The sequence below is a fragment of the Pygocentrus nattereri genome, chromosome 12 (assembly GCF_015220715.1).
Source record: "Pygocentrus nattereri isolate fPygNat1 chromosome 12, fPygNat1.pri, whole genome shotgun sequence".
Lineage (NCBI taxonomy): Eukaryota > Metazoa > Chordata > Actinopteri > Characiformes > Serrasalmidae > Pygocentrus > Pygocentrus nattereri.
The window spans coordinates 34,864,492-34,887,933 of record NC_051222.1 but is presented as its reverse complement, the minus strand read 5'-3'; the positions used below and the strand labels follow the sequence as shown (position 1 = coordinate 34,887,933).

General features: G+C 38.7%; 2 protein-coding genes across 5 annotated transcripts in view; both read left to right on the top strand.

Moving 5' to 3' along the window:
- The first annotated feature begins 1,148 nt into the window (after window positions 1-1,148).
- On the top strand, window positions 1,149-20,042 carry LOC108411217. Its single transcript, XM_037543301.1, has 10 exons — window positions 1,149-1,224; window positions 2,564-2,617; window positions 5,290-5,343; window positions 11,990-12,376; window positions 12,495-12,554; window positions 14,528-14,962; window positions 15,542-15,925; window positions 16,031-16,102; window positions 19,850-19,927; window positions 20,020-20,042. Exons 1-10 carry the CDS (start codon window positions 1,194-1,196, stop codon window positions 20,040-20,042), a joined length of 1,578 nt encoding a protein of 525 aa, XP_037399198.1. The 5' UTR covers window positions 1,149-1,193.
- Window positions 19,896-23,442, top strand: part of LOC108411224 (adhesion G protein-coupled receptor E3-like) — a 21,587-nt gene continuing 18,040 nt past the window's right edge. For 3 of the 4 annotated variants that reach the window (XM_017682691.2, XM_017682692.2, XM_017682693.2), the window contains exon 1: window positions 19,896-20,293. In XM_017682691.2, the coding sequence (XP_017538180.2) occupies window positions 20,065-20,293 (229 nt within the window). In that variant the 5' untranslated portion in view covers window positions 19,896-20,064. The remainder of the gene's footprint in view (window positions 20,294-23,442) is intronic. The other variant, XM_017682690.2, reaches the window with a different exon arrangement.

The following is a 23,442-nucleotide window of genomic DNA, read 5'->3' as shown; positions in this document are numbered from 1 at the left end:
CAGACATAACAGACACCAGAATTCAACAGAACAAGCAGAACAGAACAACACAGACAGAGATTCAAACAAAGACCAGTCAAGAAAAGCGGCAAACACAGGGCTTATAAAACAGGGATAACGAGGGACAGGTGAAAACAATCAGGGATGGAGTCAACAAACATGGTGGCTGAACCAAAACAAATGCACATGGAAGACCAAAACAAAAAGCACATGGAGTGGGAGGAGCCAATCATGAGTTACATCTGGCGAAAAGCTGCAGTTTGTCATCTAAAGCTTAAGTACAGTTATGCAGCAGGACAATGGTCCAAAGCACACAAGCAGGTTCACCTCTTAAAAAAAGAAAATGAAATGAAGGTTTTGGAGTGGTTGAGTCAAAGTCCTGACTTGAGTCCTAATGAGAGGATGTGGCAAGACCGTAAACATGCGGTTTATGCAAAAAAAAAACAAAAAAAAAAACCCTACCATGTAGCTGAACTGAAACAATTCAGGAGGGAAGGAAGAGTGGGACACAGTTCCTCAACAGTGATGTGAAAGGCTTATCACAAGTTACCACAAGCATTTGACTGTAGTTGTTACTGCCAAGGGTGGCACAACCAGTTATTAGGTTTAGGGAAGCAATTACTTTTTCACATAGGTGACAAAGGTTCAAAATCATTCTTCATCTTTAATACATACAATGATCATTTAAAATCAGCATTTTGTGTTTACTTGTGTTGTCCTTGTCTTATATTAGTTGGATTTAGTTGGATTATCTGAATCAATTAAATGTGACAAATTATCAAAAACAGAAGAAAATAATTGAAGCCCAAATAGTTGTTTCATCCAGTTTGGGATACTGTATTTTTACATTAGGAATTATTTGAAAAGGTGGACCATTGGGACTTTGCATGTGGAAATATGCAAATGAATGTACTGGAAGCTGTATGTAAATTATTTCAATGTAATTCATAAACCTCAAGTTTGTCTTCCACAAGTTACAAGGGAAAGGTCCAGGAGGAAACAGAGCATAGCATTTTAAAGGCACGCCACACCAGCAAGTACTCAACACATCTTCAAAACCACAATATTTGTTTATCGAAAGAAATGTAAACTAGTAACACTTAATAACAAACATAACATCTTCTGCAAACCAGAAGGCACATTTCTATTCTGTTGGTCTGCAGACAAGAATATCTCGCCAGAGGATTATCAAAATGAACAGAAAAGCAAAAGGATTTTTAACATGTGAGTACATTTTTAAAATTATTGCAAAGTAGAAGAGTAAAAGCATAAAGAACTGTTTTAGATATTTGTGAAAATATCTACTTACATATGTATCTGTAAAGTTTTATTAAAATGCCAGCTGATTCTTTCATGAATCAATTATTTGTTTCCAGCCTTATTTATTAGTAGAGATAGTGTGATGTACCTAATAAAGTGGCTGGTGAGAGTATATATAAATATATATATATATATATATATATATATATATATATATATATATATATATATATATATATATATATATATATATTTACTTTACTACACACCATCATATATATATATATATATATATATATATATATATATATATATATATATATATATACATATATTAATTATACACATCTTGGGTCTGTTTTATCTTTTTCAAATTAGATCACAAGGTTTTGTGACAGCAGATCTCCATGTTAGTTTCCTTGAAATGAGGAAAGAGAACTTGTTAACTAAACGACTTGAAGGTTATTATTATACAGAAGCTGCAGCAAGAATATGTACAGTGTATATGGAAAAGCCCTCAGGAATAGGAATTTTCCTTGCTCTCAAAAGGTTTAAAATTGATAAAAGCAGAAATACTGAAACAAAGTGCATGGTGCAGGAATAGCCAAGCTAGATGATTCAAGTACTTCAGCAGATTATTGTTTTATACTATTATTGTATTATGTAATGATTATATTTAAAGAAAACATCATTACAAACTTCTTTAAGGAAAAATATGCCTTATTGAGTGTCCTATGCAGGACTTGCTTGTGCACCATTGTTTCTTTGTTTTTACTTTAATAAAAAAATCCTGGTGCATTAATCCTGGAAATATTTCATTTGAATAGCCCCCTGTAGACACTGATATGGCATTAACTTCCATTCAGCAAAATATCTATCAATCCACCATCCATATCTATCAAACATCTATCAAATCACCTTCATTTTCTCCAACACTAATCTTGCCCCTTACTCTAGCCCTAACCTTAACCTCAACCCAAAACTTAAACTATTTGATAGTAACACTGTTGAGAATTTGTTGATTTTCAACCGATAGTTTGATACTAATATGACTATATATATATATATATATATATATATATATATATATATAGAGAGAGAGAGAGAGAGAGAGAGAGAGAGACGGTATAAATAAAGTAGAACCCTAACCATTTCAAATACTCAGTCGAACCACAAACCTAAATATGGCCGCATAATGGATGGGTCCAGTTTCACAGGAGAGTTATAATTTGTACTGTAAATATGCAGTGAACTCCACACTCCACAGCTGGATGTGTTAGGACCTCTTTTATCCTTCCACCAGGGGTCACTGCCATCCTACTAACTACAATCACAGACAGCACTGCTGAAGATGCAAGTAAGTAAATCCTTAAGTCATTAATTTCCTCCCTACTATCTGCTTACTAAAGAGGATTGGCTTAAATCAGTACAGTTTGAATTGTGCAGACAAATTGTAAGCATCACAGCCAACTTAAATCGGGTTAAATCAGCATCGTTCTCATCAAGTGGTACACTCTGTTTGCCGTTTCAACTATATGAATCTGGTGCTTTTTGACTTTACAGGTTGTGTTCCATGAATCATTACTTTCAGCAGTGCTTATCATTGTAGCTATTTTCATAGGTGAATTACAGAAAGTGGACAGTACTAAGAAATGGACCAAAAAAGTAAAAAAAGCAATTTGAGGAGGATGCATTTGAGTGTTCAGAATTTTATGTGAGCAGGAGGGCCGTCAGGAAAACTGGTAGAAATTTTCTGATACATGAACAGCCATGATTATGTCACATTTAAGGTAAATATTTCTCTAGCTTTTACTTTTTAACTAGCTTACCAGCTTGGTCCGAGTCATTTTGTGGCATTTTAACAAGAATTGAATCACCTTGGAAGCCAAATTTCACACCTGGTTTATTGAAGTTATGTTTTACCATCTTGGCTGTAAATATGTGTATCTATGTGGTAACGTCTTACTACAGACAAAAAATATACTATAAATGAAAATGCAGACTTACTTTCCATCCATCCATCCATCCATCCATCCTCAACCGTTTATCCGGGTCTGGGTCGCGGGGGCAGCAGCCTAAGCAAAGAGGCCCAGGTTTCCCTCTCCCCTGCCACCTCCTCCAGTTCTTCCGGAGGGATACCGAGGCGTTCCCAAGACAGTCGAGAAAAATAATCCCTCCAACATGTCCTGGGTCTTCCCCGTCAGACATTTCTGGAACACCTCCCTAGGGAGGCGTCCAGAGGCCATCCTTGCCAGATGCCCGAACCACCTCAACTGGCTGCTCTCAACGTAGAGGAGCAGCAGCTCTACTCTGAGCCTCTCCCAAAACGACAATCTTTTCACCCTATCTCTAAGGGAGAGCCCGGCAACCCTGCGGAGAAAGCTCATTTCGGCCACTTGATTCCGCAATCTCATTCTTTCGGTCACTACCCAAAGCTCTTGACCATAGGTGAGAGTCAGAATGTAGATTGACTGGTAAATTGACAGCTTCGCCTTCTGGCTCTGTTCTCTCTTCACCATGACGGACCAGTATAGGGTCCACATTCCTGCAGACACTACACCAATCCGCCTGTCAACCTTTTCGCTTTGTACTTCCTTCACTTGTGAACAAAATCCCAATATATTTAAACTCCACTTGGGGCAAGAATTCACTCGTGACCTGGATAGAGCATTCCACCCTTTTCCAACTTGGGCACCATAGTCTAAGATTTAGAGGTGCTGATTTTCATCCCAGCTCCTTAACACTCAGCTGCAAACTGGTCCAGAGAGAGCTGGAGGTCCCAGCCTGATGATGCCAACAGAACCACATCATCCGCAAAAAGCAGATGTGAAATCCTGAGGCCACCATACTAGACAGCCTCCGCCGCTTGTCTGTTCTGAGAAATTCTGTCCATAAAACTTATGAACACAATCAGTGACAACGGACAGCCCTGGCGGAGTCCAACCCTGACTGGAAACCAATCCGACTTACTGCCAACTATACCAACCAAGCTCCTGCTCCTGCTATATATATATATATATACATATATTTTACATGTGTAAAATACACATCTTGGGTCTGTTTTATCTTTTTCAAATTAGATCACAAGGTTTTATAGACAGCAGATCTCCATGTTAGTTTCCTTGAAAGGACAAAACACAGAACTTGTTAACTAAACGACTTGAAGGTTATTATTATACAGAAGCTGAAGCAATAATATGTACAGTGTATATGGAAAAGCCCTCAGGAATAGGAATTTTCCTTGCTCTAAAAAGGTTTAAAGTTGATAAAAGCAGAAATACTCAAACAAAGTGCATGGTACAGGAAGAGCCAAGCTATATGATTCAAGTACTTCAGCAGATTATTGTTTTTGATATTATTGTATTATGTTATGATTATTTTTAAAGAAAACATCATTGCAAACTTCTTTTAGGCAAAAATATGCCTTAGTAAGTGTCCTATGCAGGGTTTGCTTGAGCACCATTGTTTCTTAGTTTCTACTTTAACAAAAAAATCCTGGTGCATTAATCCTGGAAATATGTCATTTGAATAGCCCCCTGTACACACTGATATGGCATTAACTTCCATTCAGCAAAATATCTATTCAATTCACCTTAATTTTTTTGTAACACTAGCCCAAACCTTAAACTCAACCCAAAACTTAAAGTATTTGACAATAACACTTGAGAATGTGCTGGTTTTCAACCAATAGTTTAATACTAATATATATATATATATATATATATATATATATATATATATATATATATAGAGAGAGAGAGAGAGAGAGAGAGAGAGAGTCCAAATAAAGTAGAACCCTAACCTTAATTAAGTGTACTTAATATGTTTTAATATACTGACTACTGTATAGTAACAAAGATTATTTCATTTCAAATACTCTGGTGAACCACAAACCTAAGCGACTGTAAACATGGCCACATAATGGATGGGTCCAGTTTCACAGGAGAGTTATAATTTGTACTGTAAATATGCAGTAAACTCCACACTCCACAGCTGGATGTGTTAGGACCTTTTTTATCCTTCCACCAGGGGTCACTGATGTCCTACTAACTACAATCACAGACAGCAGTGCTGAAGATGCAAGTAAGTAAATCCTTAAGTCATTAATTTCCTCCCTACTACCTACTTACTAAAGAGGATTGGCTTAAATTAGTACAGTTTGAATTGCGCAGACAAATCGTAAGCATCACAGCCAACTTAAATCAGGGGTTAAATCAGCATCGTTCGCCTCAAGTGGTACACTCTGTTTGCCGTTTATAAACAGCTAATAATCTTGTAGCGTGAATAGAGATTAATCTGTGCACATTTACAACTATATGAATCTGGTGCTTTTTGACTTTACAGGTTGTGTTCCATGAATCATTACTTTCAGCAGTGCTTATCATTGTAGCTATTTTCATAGGTGAATTACAGAAAGTGGACAGTACTAAGAAATGGACCAAAAAAGTAAAAAAAACAATTTGAGGAGGATGCATTTGAGTGTTCAGAATTTTATGTGAGCAGGAGGGCCGTCAGGAAAACTGGTAGAAATTTTCTGATACATGAACAGCCATGATTATGTCACATTTAAGGTAAATATTTCTCTAGCTTTTACTTTTTAACTAGCTTACCAGCTTGGTCCGAGTCATTTTGTGGCATTTTAACAAGAATTGAATCACCTTGGAAGCCAAATTTCACACCTGGTTTATTGAAGTTATGTTTTACCATCTTGGCTGTAAATATGTGTATCTATGTGGTAACGTCTTACTACAGACAAAAAATATACTATAAATGAAAATGCAGACTTACTTTCCATCCATCCATCCATCCATCCATCCATCCTCAACCGTTTATCCGGGTCTGGGTCGTGGGGGCAGCAGCCTAAGCAAAGAGGCCCAGGTTTCCCTCTCCCCTGCCACCTCCTCCAGTTCTTCCGGAGGGATACCGAGGCGTTCCCAAGACAGTCGAGAAAAATAATCCCTCCAACATGTCCTGGGTCTTCCCCGTCAGACATTTCTGGAACACCTCCCTAGGGAGGCGTCCAGAGGCCATCCTTGCCAGATGCCCGAACCACCTCAACTGGCTGCTCTCAACGTAGAGGAGCAGCAGCTCTACTCCGAGCCTCTCCCAAAACGACAATCTTTTCACCCTATCTCTAAGGGAGAGCCCGGCAACCCTGCGGAGAAAGCTCATTTCGGCCACTTGATTCCGCAATCTCATTCTTTCGGTCACTACCCAAAGCTCTTGACCATAGGTGAGAGTCAGAATGTAGATTGACTGGTAAATTGACAGCTTCGCCTTCTGGCTCTGTTCTCTCTTCACCATGACGGACCAGTATAGGGTCCACATTCCTGCAGACGCTACACCAATCAGCCTGTCAATATCTTGCTCTATACTTCTTTCACTCGTGAACAAAAAGATATTTAAACTCCTCCACTTGGGGCAAGAATTCACTCGCAACCTGGATAGAGCTTTCCACCCTTTTCCAACTGGGCACCATAGTCTCAGATTTAGAGGTGCTGATTTTCATCCCAGCCGCTTAATACTCAGCTGCAAACTGGTCCAGAGAGAGCTGGAGGTCCCAGCCTGATGATGCCAACAGAACCACATCATCCGCAAAAAGCAGATGTGAAATCCTGAGGCCACCATACTAGACAGCCTCCGCCGCTTGTCTGTTCTGAGAAATTCTGTCCATAAAAGTTATGAACAGAATCAGTGACAACGGACAGCATCCAACCCTGACTGGAAACCCATCCGATTTACTGCCAACTATATGAACCAAGCTCCTGCTCTGTTTGTACAGGGACTGAATGGCCCATAACAACGAGCCCCTCAGCCCGTACTCCCGGGGCACTCCCCACAGGATCCCCTTAGGGACGCGGTTGAATGTCTTCTCCAAATTTACAAAACACATGTGTTAAAAAGAGCCATTTTGTCCCATTTTAACAAGAATTAAATCACCTTGGAAGCCACGACATTTCACACCAAGTTTATTGAAGTGATGTTTTACCATCTTGGCTGTAAATATGTGTCTGTATTTGGTAACGTCTTAGTACAGACAAAAAATATACTATAAATGAAAATGCAGACTTACTTTCCTCTGCTTTAATCTTTAGCTCAGCTAGCTTTATAGCCACTTTTCTCACATGTGTGGCAGGATACTTTTCTTTAAAACTAGAAGAGTGTAGCAAGGACAAGTCCTCTAAAGCCCCTAACTTCCCACTTACTGTAATACACGGATGTTTTAAATTCAAGTTAGGGCTTGCCCATGGTTCAGGGAAAATAATCTTTTAAAGACTATTTTTTTCATATGAACACCAATTACTGAGATGATTTTAATGAAAATAAAATTAAAAAATGAGCAATGAGCAGAACAATACTATTGCTAGTAAAATCTGGCCCAGGTTTTAATCAAGAAAAAGCAAAATTACAATGACTGAATTACAAGAAGAAGCCTTGTGGGTGAATCTAAGTCTTGAAGGTCTCAGAGCTGTGGTGATGCACATGCTCTATTGAGGAAGAGAAGCCGCTGCTTACATGTGCTGGAGAAGGTCTGCAGGTCAAAAGGCGAGGCCGCTAAAGGTGCGAGCCCTTGGCTGACACTTTGGACCAGACCGCACTGGAAAGACAGCCTTCCTGTCATGCGAGGCAGCCTCTCCAGTGATGATTGCATGTTTTCTGATTGGTGATGAGGGCAGGCAGTGGCTGGAGCCGGCTCTTGAGATGGATTTCAGTTAGCAATGTGTTTGCTTCTGTTTCTCTTCTCAAACTATGTTCATAGCGAAGTATTGTTGCCAATTAAACTTTCAAAGTTAATTGATGCAATTTGGAACACAAACAAAGCTAGATGCAGCTCTTCAATAGTCTAACATTGCAGCTGCCAACACTTTAAGTTTACTGAGTAAATGAAACAAAAAGAATGAAGGCACAAGACACACAACTAACATTTAAGATCTGCAGAACTTCGATAAAGTTTGATAAAAGGCTTCTTTACTTGTATTTTATTTATGGTTACATGTTGGCTGTCTTGCTCCCTTCAAGACCAACTATTTTCTTTGTCATTCTCTTCTTTTTTCTGTTTGCTGGCTTTAAGCACTTAAGTAAAATAAACGTATAAGCATGTACCCCTCCATGCATCACCACCTTATCATGGTGGAGGGGTTTGTGTGCTTGAATGATCCTAGGAGCTATGTTGTCTGTAGCAAAAGCTCCTGGTAGGGTCTCCCAGGGCAAACTCGTCCTAGGTGACAGGCCAGACAAAGTGTGATCCATAATTACCCTTATGAAAACAAAATCAAAACAGGACTTGTGTACTCTGCCGGGGTACTTGTGTACTCTTACCGGGGGCCCACCCTGGAGCCAGGCCTGGGGGAGGGGGCTTGCCAGCGAGCATCTGGTGGCCGGGCATTTACTCATGGTGCCCGACCGGGCCCAGCCCAAAGGAGCTACATGAGTCCCCACCTCCCATCGACCCACCACCGATGGAAGGGGCAGTAGTAGGGGTTTGGTGCTTTGCGGATCGGGCAGTGTCTGAAGGCAGGTGTGGGCTTTCTCATAGCCCCTCGACTCGGTGCCTGTATGTTGGGGTTTTCTCTGGTGGACAAGAGGGTAGCTTCCCTACGCCTTTGGCTTGGGGAACGGGTCCTGACTGCTGTCTGTGCTTATGCACCAAACAGCAGTTCAGAGTACCCAGCCTTCCTAGAGTCCTTGGGAAGGGTGCATGAAAGTGCTCCTCCTGGAGACTCTATTGTCCTACTGGGGTACTTCAATGCTCACGTGGGCAATGACAGTGAGACCTGGAGGGGTGTGATTAGGAGGAATGGCCTCTCTGATCTGAACCCGAGTGGTGTTCAGTTTTTGGACTTCTGTGCAAACCACAGTTTGTCCATAACAAACACCATGTTTGAACAAAAGGATGTCCATAAGTGCACATGACACCAGGACACCCTAGGCCGCAGTTCAATGATTGACTTTGTAGTCGTGTCATCGGACTTGCGGCCATGTGTTTTGGACACTTGGGTAAAGAGAGGAGCTGAGCTGTCAACTGATCACTACCTGGTGGTGAGTTGGATCAGGTGGTGGGGGAAGATGCTGGTCAGACCATGCAAACCCAAACGTATAGTGAGGGTTTGCTGGGAACGTCTGGTAGAAGAACCTATCAGATTGATCTTCAAGTCACACCTCCATCAGTACTTTGACCAGATATCGGGGGAGGTGAGGGACATTGACTCAGAATGGGCCACGTTCTGCTCCTCCATTGTTGAAGCGGCTGACTGTAGCTGTGGCAGCAATGTAGTTGGTGCCTGTCGGGGTGGTAATCCTCGAACCCGATTGTGGACACCCCAGGTGAGAGACTCCGTCAAGCTGAAGAAGGTTTCCTACCAGGCATGGTTGGCCTGTGGGACACCAGAGGCAGCTGGCAGGTATCGACAGGTCAAGCGATCTGTGGCTTCAGTCGTCGCCAAGGCAAAAACTTGGGTGTGGGAGGAGTTTGGTGAGTCCTTGGAAAGTGATTAAGTCCGCTCTGAAAAGATTCTGGCAAACCATCAGGCGACTCGGAAGGGGAAAGCAGTGTGCCACTAGCACTGTACTTTTGGTCAAAGTAGGTTTGTTTTGAGGTGAGCCCACCCCCTTCCCCCACTTCTGCTCCAGGTTGCCAAAAGGGTAAGAGCAGATGGGGTTGTGAGATGTGTCTTTAGCACTCAACCACTTACTTCTAGTGCTTCTAAACATTGTGTCTCCTACAGATGCAGATTTCACTTTGCTGAAAAAGTTCTGACTAGTATTTGAATTCAAAACAGCAAAGCACACTGTACTCATTCCTTCAGCCTGGAAAGCAATAAGCAAAAAGAAGCAAAATCTGGAGCATGAAATAAGAGTCAGTCACTTCAAAATATGGGCTTTCCGCTCCAGGAGCAGACAGTGTAGGTTATGAAAGGAGATCTTTGATGGTGAGTGCACCTGGCCTAGGAGCCTGAGAAACGCTGCACATTCAACGAAAACAAGCCAGTCACTAGTGAACGAAATAGATAAGAGCTGGCAGAAATTAGCCCATGAATCAAAATTAATGAGGAGAGCACCCAACACTTGGTCAAGATGACCTAGTGCGCCAGGATAAGGGAAGCATATAAAAATATATATGTTAATATCCCTAGGAGACAAGGGTTCCTAAGAAAGCTACAAAAAACAGTTCTATTGGTAAACAAGGTGATTTCGGGATACATCAAAAAAGGTGGGGCAATGATCTCACCCCCGGGAGGGGTGATGAGCTCGCCCCCGGGAGGGGTGATAAACTCGCCCAAGAGTGGTATAAAATGTATGGTTTTTGAAGTGTCTGTACATTTTGGCTTTCCGGTGCCATTTTGTCACATTGGGACTAATAAAGAGGGCCTTTTCTCTCCTTTCGAACCGAACCTGCGGCTGAAGTTATTCATCGGACTTTGTCATTTTTGCAAGATTGATTCTTCACTTTTCTTTTCTTTTTTTTTGCAAGAACGCTTTTTCCATCTTTTTAATTCCCTACCTATTTTTTACATTAGAGAACTGATTAAATTAAAACTAAAACTTTGATTCAACTTTAATTAATTAGTAATGTTTTTCCACATTGTCGGGTACTTTGGAGCAGAGGACGGGGAGCTCTTTGGTCCTGACACCATCCCCACACAAGTATGAGCACCTCAGGCAAGACAGCGAATGCAAAGAAATCTAGGAGAAAGCAAAAGTCTTAATCTAATGAACAGTGGTTTCCCAGTACACTTTTAGTTGTATTTGTAAGTAAATGTACTCTTAAGAATTACCTGAGTAACTAACAGGAATAATGTGATATTAATGCTTTAGCATTAGTTAATAGTATTTGTTCCCTCTATAGCAAAGTAATTAACTATGTAGACTAAATATTTTAATGGAGAAATAACAGTAAACATATTTTGATTTTTTTCAATTAGTTTCAACAATTGATCAGATGTATGAGTCAAAAGTTAGTTATTGGCAAAAATAATAAAATTTCTCATTGAACATTAATTGAGGCATTTAATCAATGATGGTACATAACATCATTTAAAAATATTAGAGGTTGCACAACCTTAGATTTTTTAAAGTTGGCAGTTATGTCATGAGTTGACATTGACTAATGGCTAAGGATGTCAAGAATAAACCCAGAGGAGAAGGGAATACTTTGCAACAAGTAACTTTAAATCAATTTTACCAGTCCTTGTTGAGGCCAAACTCCGCAGATCGAGTATGATATTTCCTTTCCAACTCCACTTTTTGATTTTGAACCAGTGGTATGGACTCCAAAATCTCATTAATTTGTATCTGAACTCAAGGCAGCCTTGCCGAGACGCTTGGAGCACCATAACTTGGCAAATATAAGAGTAACCAACTTAAAACCTCACAAGGTTATTGTGTTGTGCCCCCTCTCTGATGACACATGACTCTTTTTGTAGCCTTCAGAAAACCAGAAATACAGATCCTAAAATCATCAGGCTGCACACCTGTTGTCTTCCCTGAGTTGTCTGTGTTGTTAGTGTAATTGTCATGCGATCAATGGCTTGTCAACATCAAGCTTAAAGCATAATCATCAATAAGTCGATTTGTCTGGGCAACCCCTACTCTAAATACTGTTTGAGTATTGATGATCATGTGTAGCTCAAGAGTCCTGAAACAAAAATTTGGATAAACTATGTTTATTTTGTTCTTTGTTGCTGTATGTTTTGTTTTTTTGTTTGTTTGTTTGTTTGTTTTTTTATAGTAACAGTTAATTTAAATGATCCGTGCAATAACTACACTGCTCTGGATCAACCCTGGAGAGCCACTAATGCAACTGCAGAACTGTCGATCTCTGACAGCAACTTCAACTGGAATGGCTGGTATCGGCTGCTGTATTACGGGATGAACATCCGTATGCCAGAGAGCTGTGATGATAATTTCACATGCAGTACATATTTCACTCTGTGGCTGAATGGTCATCATCCTCAGATAGTGGATGGACCAGTCACTCGTGAGGTCTGTGCGAATTCAGCCTCAGATTCCAACTGTTGCTTTACGTCCACCTGGATTCAAATCAAAGCATGTGCAGGCAATTATTATGTCTATGAGTTTGTCAGGCCAGACTACAACTATGCAGCTTACTGTGCAGGTACTCTGTGTGTCTTATCCGTTTTATCCTGTACTTTTAAAGAGTGCTTTTTACAATTATTTTACGATTATTAGGCTTTCATGTTTGTTTTAAAATGCTGAATATGTTCTTCCATCAGATGTGAACACCATTACTCCAACCACCACCCCAACAACTGCAAGCAGCACTGCAATGTCAGGTATAAACCATTTCAGGTATTCAATGATATCTTAACATGATTGTAAATTTTGTACAGTGTTAGGCCAATGGTGAATACACCTCCGTTGTCACTGGTCATTCAGTCCACTAATAGTGGGAATATACATTTCAGCAGCACATTGTATTCATTTGACTTCTGACAGCTTTCTTATTTTCTTATTATTGCAACGCTTATAATGCTCTTTGCCTTTTGTATTAGCACAGCTAGCTTAAAGTTATTGCTACCATTAGTTTTATTTCCAAATAAGGCAGCTGTTTAATTATTGCTATCCATTGACTAACATAAAGCAGTCTTTGTGCTGCTAACCATTTAGCTTTGGTTACTAACAGATATCAGTCTAGCACAGTCTAGTAGCCAGCTAGACTAGCATTACCAGTTAGTTAAAAATAAACAGACTCTATCAAATTCACACTTCATATGCAGGTTATTGGGCAGGAGTGAGTATACATATATTAACTGGGAGAGCACCTGAATTTGTTGTGATACAGATATATGCAGATAGACAAAAAACATGTTTTTTTTATAAGGCGCTACAACATGAAAGTTTACAGTGGCGCTAAGAACACACATTACAATACATTAAGAAAACCTAACATCATAAAGTTATATGTATATTCTTATTTTGTAAACACTTTTTATGAATGTGATGTTTGTAAGCTTCTATAAATACATTTATAACATGTTGTAATGCATTCATATGACATTATAAACATGGTTGTAAATATTTCTAAAAATCAATTTCACTTTATAGCCATGTTTATTATACATTTTGAATTGTCAGTCCCAGCTTGGAGACCATAAAGACAAATGCAATGTTTACACCCTGAGATTTCTAATATTTCCCAGCGCTGGTGCTGTTAGGGCTGCATCTTTGGGGCTTCAGTCCTGATTATTCAGATATTATTATATTATTCAAATAGTCCAACAGTTTAAGAACAACGTTTCTCAATGTGCAGTTGTAAGGAATTTAGGGGTTTCATCATCTACAGTCCATAATATCATCAAAAGATTCAGAGAATCTGGAGAAATCTCTGCAAGTAAGCAGCAAGGCAGAAAACCAACACTGAATGCCCGTGACCTTCGATCCCTCAGGTGGCACTGCATTAAAACCAGCATCATTCTGTAATGGATATTCCCACATGGGCTCAGGAACACTTCAGAAAACCACTGTCAGTGAACACAGTTCGTCGCTCCATCTACAAGTGCAAGTTAAAACTCTGCGATGCAAAGTGAAAGCCAGATATCAACTTCATTGGAATTGGGGTTTTATGTAGCCACAACAGAACTGCCCTCAGCAGAGAGGAACTCTCTTAACATTGACTTTTGATCAATAACGACTGGCATGACCTTGAGGTTATAAGTCTAGTTGACAGAAGGGAGGGACATCTAGGGAGAATAACAACACACAGATGGTGAGGAGACATGCTCTATATGTAAATATATGATAATAAGAGCCAATAGGAATGATGCAAGTTTACTTAAGTAGGTTGCACCGACCAAACATTTATCAAGGTGAGAGTCTAAACTAAAATCCTACAAGATTATTCAATCATTAAAATAAAGTTATGAAAAAAATACTGAATTCCAAATCATTTAAAAATTAACATTCATGCTGTCTGTTATGTTAAGCCGCACTAAATTTTCAACAGTATTTAAAAACTACCCATTACTGGCCTGTATGTATTTGCATTAAAGTCAAGTGAAATAAAAAAGTGAAAACAATACATTTAAATAAAGTTTTCTTAACTCGAAATATGCCAAAATATAATAATCTTATAATGACTGAGTTACTATCTGAACAATAATGTTTTGAGATAATTAGATTTTTTTCAGATTAAGTTACTCAGACTTTCAGAAGTATTTGTTCGCTGTGCAGTGATTTTTACAGTGTGAGCATGTAGTAAGAATTCCACATAGATATACATTCAATTCTAATGACCCTGTTTCCACAGCAGATACTCCAAAAAACAACACGTCTGACCCCTGCAGTGTTTACAGTGTTCTTGATAATGACTGGAGAAAATTGCACTCTAGTTGGTTCTTCGATTTGGACTTCAGTTATTTTGATGACACTCTTGTTGAATGGAGCGGCTGGTATCGTCTGTATCTTCAGGGAAAAAGTGCTCAGATTCCTGAATATGATTGGTGTTGGAGTTTTATGTCCTGTGGTGGTTACACTGCATTTTTCCTTGGTGGATCTCATCCTCGACTACAGGACGATATCATCACCCGAGACATTTATGGATACCATCACTCTGTGGAAGATCTCAGTCAATGTAATTCCTACAAATCAAACCCAATCCAGGTCAAAGCCTGTCCAGGAGATTACTACGTCTACAGACTCGTCAAGCCAGCTGTATCAATTCCAGTGCCCACATACTGTGCAGGTAAGGTCTGCAGTTTCCTATATTGGACCAGATACATATAATTATGTGATAGCACACACACACACACACACACACACATTATCTAAGCCGCTCCTCCTTCAGGGGTGCTGGAGCCTATCTCAGCTGTCTTCAGGCAGAAGGCAGGATACACCCTGGACAGGTTATGTGATAACAAATGGAAAAAAAAAAATTAAAACAAAGAAAACCAGAATTCTTACAAACGGAGCTTAGCTAGGGATTTTAAGGGAAAAAGTGCTGCATATTTAGTCAATTGTTTCAGAAATACAGTTTTTAATCAAAAATCTTTAGCAGAAAATGCTTCTGATACTAGAAGAATTCTAATTTTTAATTGTAGGAATTACATCTCATAGCATTAAATTGTTAGTCATAATCATGTGATCAGGGACATGATGCTTAAAGTCTCATCTGCAGCAGAGCAGACAAGTTGACTAGTCTGTGCAACTCCTACTCTAAATAATTCTTGAGAAATAATGATCTTTTTAGCTCAGCAGCACTGAAACCATGGTATGGAAAAACTATGACTTTGCTTACTGTTGATTTGTGGTTTATTGGTTTCAGTAACAACTACTTTCTATGATCCCTGCAACAACTACACTGCTCTGGATCAACCCTGGAGAGCCACTAATGCAACTGTAGGTTTAAGGATCTGGGACAGATACTTCAACTGGAATGGATGGTATCGGCTGCTGTATAATGGGATGAGTGCCCGTATGCCAGAGAGCTGTGTTAATCCGTCCAGATGTGGTACTGATTTCCCTCTGTGGCTGAATGGATCTCACCCTGAGATGAAGGATGGAATCGTCACTCGTGGAGTTTGTGTGAGTTTAGGATGGGCCTGCTGTTTCATCAGTTTCACCCCAATTCGGGTCAAAGCATGTCCTGGGAGTTATTATGTCTACGAGTTTGGCAAGCCAGACTTCTTCTATACAGCTTACTGTGCAGGTACTCTGTTAGTTTTATCAGGTTTGTCTTATCTGTTTTAACATCATTTAATAATTATTCAGCTTTCATGTTTGTTTAAATAAGTTGAATGTGTTCTTTCATCAGACGTAAACACCATCACTCCAACCATCGCGCCAATGACTGCAACCAGTGCTTCAGTATCTGGAATGAACATTAGTAGGTTTCCAATGAACTTCAATATTTTATTCCTATATATGTGAACAATTTTTTGCCAACATAGAGACTACTGACTAACCTTTTCTGCTTATGATACACTACATGATTGTAAAACCACTTTTGTACAGTACTATGCCAATTCTTACAACACATCTGTTGGTCAGTCTGTCCACTAGTAGTGGGAATACACATTTTAGGAACATTTAGGGACATCAGACTGCTTCCTTTAATGTGTTATCACTAAATTTTATGCATCCTGACCCCACCAAGTGAAAGCAACTTCCCATACCCTTCCCAGTAACAAAGAACTACTGAATGCAATGTAAACTGATGTGGAACAGCCAAACTAAAAACCTATGCAGGGCAGTCATGGGCTGGAGGTTAGGGAATCAGCCTCGTGACTGGAAGGTTTGATCCCCAGAGCCGACAGTCCATGACTGAGGTGTCCTTGAGCAAGACACCTAACCCCCAACTGCTCCCTGGGCGCCGTGGATAGGGCTGCCCACCGCTCCGGGCAAGTGTGGTCACTGCCCCCTAGTGTGTGTGTGCTCACTAGAGTGTATGTGGTGTTTCACTTCACGGATGGGCTAAATGTGGAGGTGAAATTTCCCTGTGGTGGGACTAATAAGGGTCTCTTAATCTTAATTAATTTATTCCGTTAAATACAGTGGCTTAATGACTTCACTTTGAGGGCCTTTACATGCACACCAATAATACGATTATTATTTACCCATTATCTGAATACACAAGTGCATGTCAAATGAATTAATGACAGTTACTGAATTGATAAATGCAAATAAACACACTCAATGTCCTTTGTTGCTTTTACAATGCATTATCAAAATATGACAACATTCAAACTACAGTCCCGGCTCACTTACAATTGATTTTCCAAGTGTATACAAGGTAACACATCCTCTACAGGGATCAAACGTTAATATGCTTTGCATTTTTCTGTTGCTGTTATTATTATGTTAAAAATGTGAATACTAATCTAAAACCTATTACCAAAACCTAAAAGAATCTCCAGTGTGGACTAAATTATTTAATGGAGAAATAAGAGTAAACAAAATCTGAATTGTTTCAAATAGTTCCAATAGGAGCTCAGATGTACTCTCCCGTCAGATGAGTCAACCATCTGCAGTTATCCATCACTAAATACCATATAACAAAATATTTAAATAAATGAATAATTGAGAAAGCAGAAGTACATAATAAATAAGAGTCAGAAAAACTTAAGTTCATCATCCAGGCAAGTTTGTCACGGTACCAGCTGATTGGAAATTGTTAATTATGATCCTGAACTGTAGACTTGGGCATTTTGAAGCAAGTAGCTATTTTTTCACAGTCATTACCTAAATTATGCAAATCAACACACTTTTCCCTTATTTGTATTGCATGTTCTTTTGTTTTTCCCAGGCTGAAAAATGGGTAAGGAAATTTGCCCCGTGTCAAATTTCTGCCCGAATGTGACAGGCCGTCAATGATAGCTGTTTGAATGTTTCTATACACTCTGGTCAACTTAAAAAAAGTCAAATATAAATAGAAGCAAAGCTTCAATTACATCTTGTTTCTATGAATTTCTAGAGGTGCCACTAATTGAGCGATTTTGTTAAGAATAATTGTCTTTTTAAGTATTTTTTTTTTCAAGTCAAAAAACTTAAAAGGTTGGACTATTTTCAGTGAGATTAAGCAAATTCACCAAAAGGTGGCTTTCGTATAATTCTTTTAGCTAATCTTTACCATGAGGCACCAACAATTGTGGAAGTGAATGTACATTTCAGCAGTAATAATGAAACAAATAAATAAGTCTATTATTTATTTCTGCTTTTATTTATTTCTCCTTTTATTTATGTCTGTATTTCTTCCTCCAGTTCATGCAAATGAACACTGACATAATCCTAATGAAGGATTTGTCAGCTTCCAGGTCAGCTTCCAGGTCAGCTTCCAGGGTGGGGCAGACTTGGTTGAAAGGATGTACAACCTCATTTTCAAAAAAGTTGGGATGGAGTGCAAAACGTAAATAAAACCTGATAAATTTGAAGGTTTTTTGAAAAATATTTACCATTTTTTAATTTGATGCCAGCAACACATTCCAAAAAAATTGGGATGAGGCAATAAAAGGCTGATAAAGTTGTCTAATGCTAAAAAAAAACACCTGGTGGTTGATTGGCAACAGGTCAGTAACATGAGTGGGTATAAAAAAAAGCATCCCAGAGAGGCGGAATGTGAGCTGAGTTTTAGTGTTTCCTGTAGTGAATTCCAGCTCACCGGCGCTGTGACTAAAAGCAGATGAGCAAAAAGAGCAACAATTCAAGAATAATGATTCTCAACTTAAAATAGCACAGGAATTTAAAAGATTAAGAGAATCTGGAAAAATCTCTGTATGTAAAGTAAAACCAGTATTTGCTGGCTGTGATCTTTGGGCCCTCAGGCAGCACTGCATTAAAAACAGACATGATTCTGTAATTGAAATCACTGCATGGGCTCAGAAACACTTCTGAAAAACACTGTATGAAAACAGTTGATCGCTGCTAAAATGGCCTTCCTGCAGTTCTGAGCTGTTATCTACTGAAAACATTTAGAGGGTTATGAAATGAAAATATGACAAAAGGGACCTTGAAATGCTGAGCATCTGAAATCCTGTATCAAATAAGAATGGGAGAAGGTTTCACTTTCAAAACTACAACAGTGACTCCTCAGTTCCCAATCGCTCACAGTGTTGAAACACATGGGATAACATGCCCCCGTCCCAACTTTTTTGGCACATGTTGTTGGCATCAAATTCAAAATTCAAAAATATTTTTCAAAAAACAATAACATTTCTCAGTTTAACATTTGATTTGTTATCTTTGTAATATTTTCCTTTAATAATATAGTTTACATGATTTGCAGATCATTGCATTTTATTTTTATTCACATTCTTCAAAGCATTCCAGATTTTTTGGAAAGGGGGTTTTATGTGAAATACAAGACAATTCAAGTCACTTTCTACCAGAAAGTGCAGACCAGCTCAACAGCTGTCAGCTTCTTATGTTCATTTGTTTCTGGTAAATGCAGCAATACAAGATAATTGTAAAATAACAGTCAGTATAAATATCAGTGCAGCTTTGACATTTGCAGCAGGAGATGCAGATTAGCTTGAGCTTCATTCTGTTGTGGTTAAAAATAGAAAAAAAAAAACATAAGCACTGAATAATGTGTTAATGAAGCACTCCTTGAACATTTATTAAGTGCTTATGTCGGTTCTCGCAACCTGACATAAGATGTTTTATGAAATAAATGACATTGTAAACATTGAAAACACTATACATAATTGCATCAATCATCTTATCCATGCCATTGGGTGAAGAGGGGGTGGTTTCCAGGCATATTTCATCTGATATTAATACAATGTCATCTTAAGAATGCTGACCTAAACAGTTATGTATAGTGTTTTAATTGTGTTTAGTGCTGTAAATATGTTCAATGTTTATTCATATTATGTCAGTACAATGTCATTTATTACATAAAACATCTTATGTCAGGTTGCGAGAACCAACATAAGCACTTAATATGTCAACATGTCAGCTTAAGCCGTCATTAAAACAAACAAAACTTGCTGCAGCAAAACAAACACTGGAGCTTAAGCTTTTTATTATAACATGTTTTGACAGTATTTGCATGTTGATCTGCAGTCCTGTTCTGGGCATGTAGAAAGCATTTCTCAGACATATTCGTTCAATTCTAATGACTCTGTTTCCACAGCAGATACTCCAAAAAACATCACGTCTGACCCCTGCAGTGTCTACAGTGTTCTTGATAATGACTGGAGAAAATTAAACAGTTTGGACTCCAGTTGGTACTTCAGTTTCGACTTCAGTTATTTTGATGACACTCTTGTTGAATGGAGTGGCTGGTATCGTCTGTATCTTCAGGGAAAAAGTGCTCAGATTCCTGAATATGATTGGTGTTGGAGTTCTATGTCCTGTGGTGGTTACACTGCACTTTTCCTTGGTGGATCTCATCCTCGACTACAGGACGACATCATCACCCGAGACATTTATGGATACCATCACTCTGTGGAAGATCTCAGTCAATGTAATTCCTACAAATCAAACCCAATCCAGGTCAAAGCCTGTCCAGGAGATTACTACGTCTACAGACTCGTCAAGCCAGCTGTATCAATTCCAGTGCCCACATACTGTGCAGGTAAAGTCTCCAGTTTCCTTTATTGGGCCAGATTAATATATTTCTGTGGAAAACTTGTTTTGCCACAGATTTGTTGCACAGTAAAAAGTAGTTAGTAGTCAGTAGTTAGTAGCCATGGAGAAAAATCTCCATGGCTATGATTACTGGCTGTCTTTTTAATGCTTCAGTATTTTCATCAGTGTCCTTAGCAAGAACCAATCAAAATTCACAAGTCCAGCATTTTAAAGACCCACTCCAAGTGAGGCTCTGGATGGATGCTGTATCAGAAAATGTATAGATTTTACAAAAAAACTACATGATTATAGCATCTTGAAATTAAACATTTATTTGGAGAAATTATATTTAAGCATATAGGAATTAATTTCCCACTGGTAGGGATTCAAGCATTTTTTTCAATTCCTTATAATTACATATTTTTTTTACTAAATTGAATCAGAGCTTAATTTGTGTTTTTTTTACAATTAAAAATAAAATTCATGTGCTATAATTCTAATTACTATCGTATGCCCTTTTAACTTAATTTTAATCTCCTATTTTTTTCACCTCAGGAATTCAGTTTACATATGTAGAAAGTAAAATTTTGTACTGTGAATTTACTTTGTCTGATGTTAACTTCCGCATGAACAAAAAATTCCTTCTCATGTTCATTCATTCATAATGAGTCTTACTGCATTATTCATGACAAATAATTACTGGTTCATGGTTTATTTTAAATTCCACTAATAAAAAATTAATTGTAAAACATTATTTGCATTTTGTAAAGACAAACAAAAATATGTAAATTAAGATTTAATTCAGAAAAAAAAAACAACATTATTAAGCAATTAATAAAAGTTCAACATAAACAGATAGGAAAGTTAAAACAGTCAAGTAAAAGACTAAAAAGTAATAAAAAAAATCAAAAACAGTAAAATAACAGATTAAATTAAATAAAATAAATTGATGAAATCAGTTAATTAAAATGAGAAAGAAAACGTTAAAGTAAACTAAAATAATCAAAGGCTATCTGAAGGTTGTTAGAGACAAGGTTAAAATGATTGAGTGACAACAGCAAACCAAGCTTCTGTCTGCACTTACTGAGTAATTTATTAATATGAGATTTAAATGCGAGCTAATCATCTAGAAAAAAGTTATTTATACTCACTTTGTGACTTGCTCATTGCAGGATCCTGTCAAAGCAGTAAGAGCCACAGTATTAAAATAATTATTTGAAGATTTGAAAAACAGCATAAACTTGGCAAGTCATCTTGTCATTTTAAACTAATAGAGCAAATCTGTAAAAAAAATAATGAGCACTGGAGTTTTTCTCTTAAATCATGCCATCTGTATACAAGTGCACTTTGCAGTCTGAGTCTAGATCATACCTATATTTTAAATAAAAATGGACCTAGGATTGAGCCTTGTGCGACTCCTTTGGTTATATGAGTTAAATCTGATTTATGATTACCCAAGGCTAATCACTGTTTTCTGTCTGAGAATTAATGTTGAGCCTATTGCATTGCTTTACTGTTAAAGCTAATCATTTGTAAGCATCCCCAAAGAAGTGTGGTTTTGTTAAGTCAATAAAATGGTAACTCAATGCTCTTTCTTGCATAAGGCCATGTCAAGTTCATTTAAAACCAGCTTGGTTGTAGAGATTACATTACATTACATTACATTACATTTACATTTAGCAGACGCTTTTATCCAAAGCGACTTACAAATAATGTGGTACATAGAACAAACATAGTCAGGCCTTAAAGGAGGCCAAGGGGTAATAGTGGGGTAGAGAAGGGAAGGAGGGCAAGAAGGAGATGAGGTTGGTAGTGGTTAGATTGCAAGAGGCGATCAGAGTAAGTGCTCCCTGAAGAGCTCCGTCTTCAGGAGTTTCTTAAAAATAGCGAGGGACGCCGCTGCTCTGACAGCGGAAGGTAGCTTGTTCCAGCATTGGGGAATCAAGTATGAGAACAGTCTCGATTGCTTTGTGTGAATGTTTGGCAAAGCTAAGCGACATTCATTGGAGGATCGCAGCTGATGGGTGGTGCTGTAAGCCTTTAGGAGCGAGTGCAGGTAGGAAGGAGCCTGCTCTGTTAACACCTTGTAGGCAATTGTAAGAGTTTTAAATTTGATACGAGCAGCAACCGGTAACCAGTGGAGCTCAATGAGCAGTGGGGTGACATGCGCCCGTTTTGGTTGGTTAAAGACCAGACGTGCTGCAGCGTTCTGAACCATCTTCAGTGGTTTTACAACACAGGCCGGGAGGCCCGTTAGTATGGCATTGCAGTAGTCGAGGCGTGAGATGACCACTGCTTGTACCAAGAGTTGGGTGGCTTGTTGTGTTAGAAACGGCCGTAACTGTCTGATGTTGTACAGCGCAAAGCGGCAGGACCGAGCCACCGAGGCAACATGGTGCGTAAAGGAGAGTTGGTCATCTACCATAACCCCCAGGTTCCTAGCAACCTTTGTCGGGGAGAGTGAGAGTGAGTCGATGGTTATGGTGAAGTTGTGTTGAATGGATCGTTTAGCTGGTATAACCAGAAGTTCAGACTTGGACAGGTTTAGTTGAAGGTGGTGTTCCTTCATCCATGCGGATATGTCAATAGAGGTGTACGTATTTGTTGGTAGCAGTGGCGTGTGTTTCAAGCCATTTGCAATCAATAGGCCAGTCCCGCCTCCTCTTCCTGAGGGACGAGAGGTATGAGAGATGGTTCTATGATCTTCTCTAAGAGTTGACTATTCATTCATTCATCAAGGTTATAACATTTTAGCTAAACATGACAGTTTTGAGCTATTTTGACTATAGTTGAAAATGTTTACCAAGAAAACTACTATCAGAGTGTTTGGCATTATTTTTGGTGGAATTGCGTCAAGATAAGAATCACTACTATAACTTAAACCAGGTAAATGAATGAACAGCCTAGTATTGTCTATGCAGTACAGGGGGCCATATCCAAAAATATTGCAATATTGAAATGTGTTCAACTTTGGTGCTAATCTTGAGCTATTTTAATCTGATGACAGTATACCAGTTGCATCTAGGTTAAATATTATAAATACTATAAAAATGCCAGAATTTGCACTGTCAAGCATGACAACGTATTTAAATGTAGTGTCTTCACTGTTGCAAAGCTATTTATTTAAATTGTGTATTTATTTAGATACTAATTTGG

What these genes read in the sequence shown, in the direction of transcription:
- LOC108411217 (XM_037543301.1), top strand. Translation starts at nt 1,194, where the DNA reads ATGAACAGAAAAGCAAAAGGATTTTTAACAT. An exon ending in AGCAAAAGGATTTTTAACAT is followed by an intron (nt 1,225 to 2,563) that starts GTGAGTACATTT and finishes TCCTTCCACCAG; the next exon opens with GGGTCACTGCCATCCTACTA. An exon ending in CAGCACTGCTGAAGATGCAA is followed by an intron (nt 2,618 to 5,289) that starts GTAAGTAAATCC and finishes TCCTTCCACCAG; the next exon opens with GGGTCACTGATGTCCTACTA.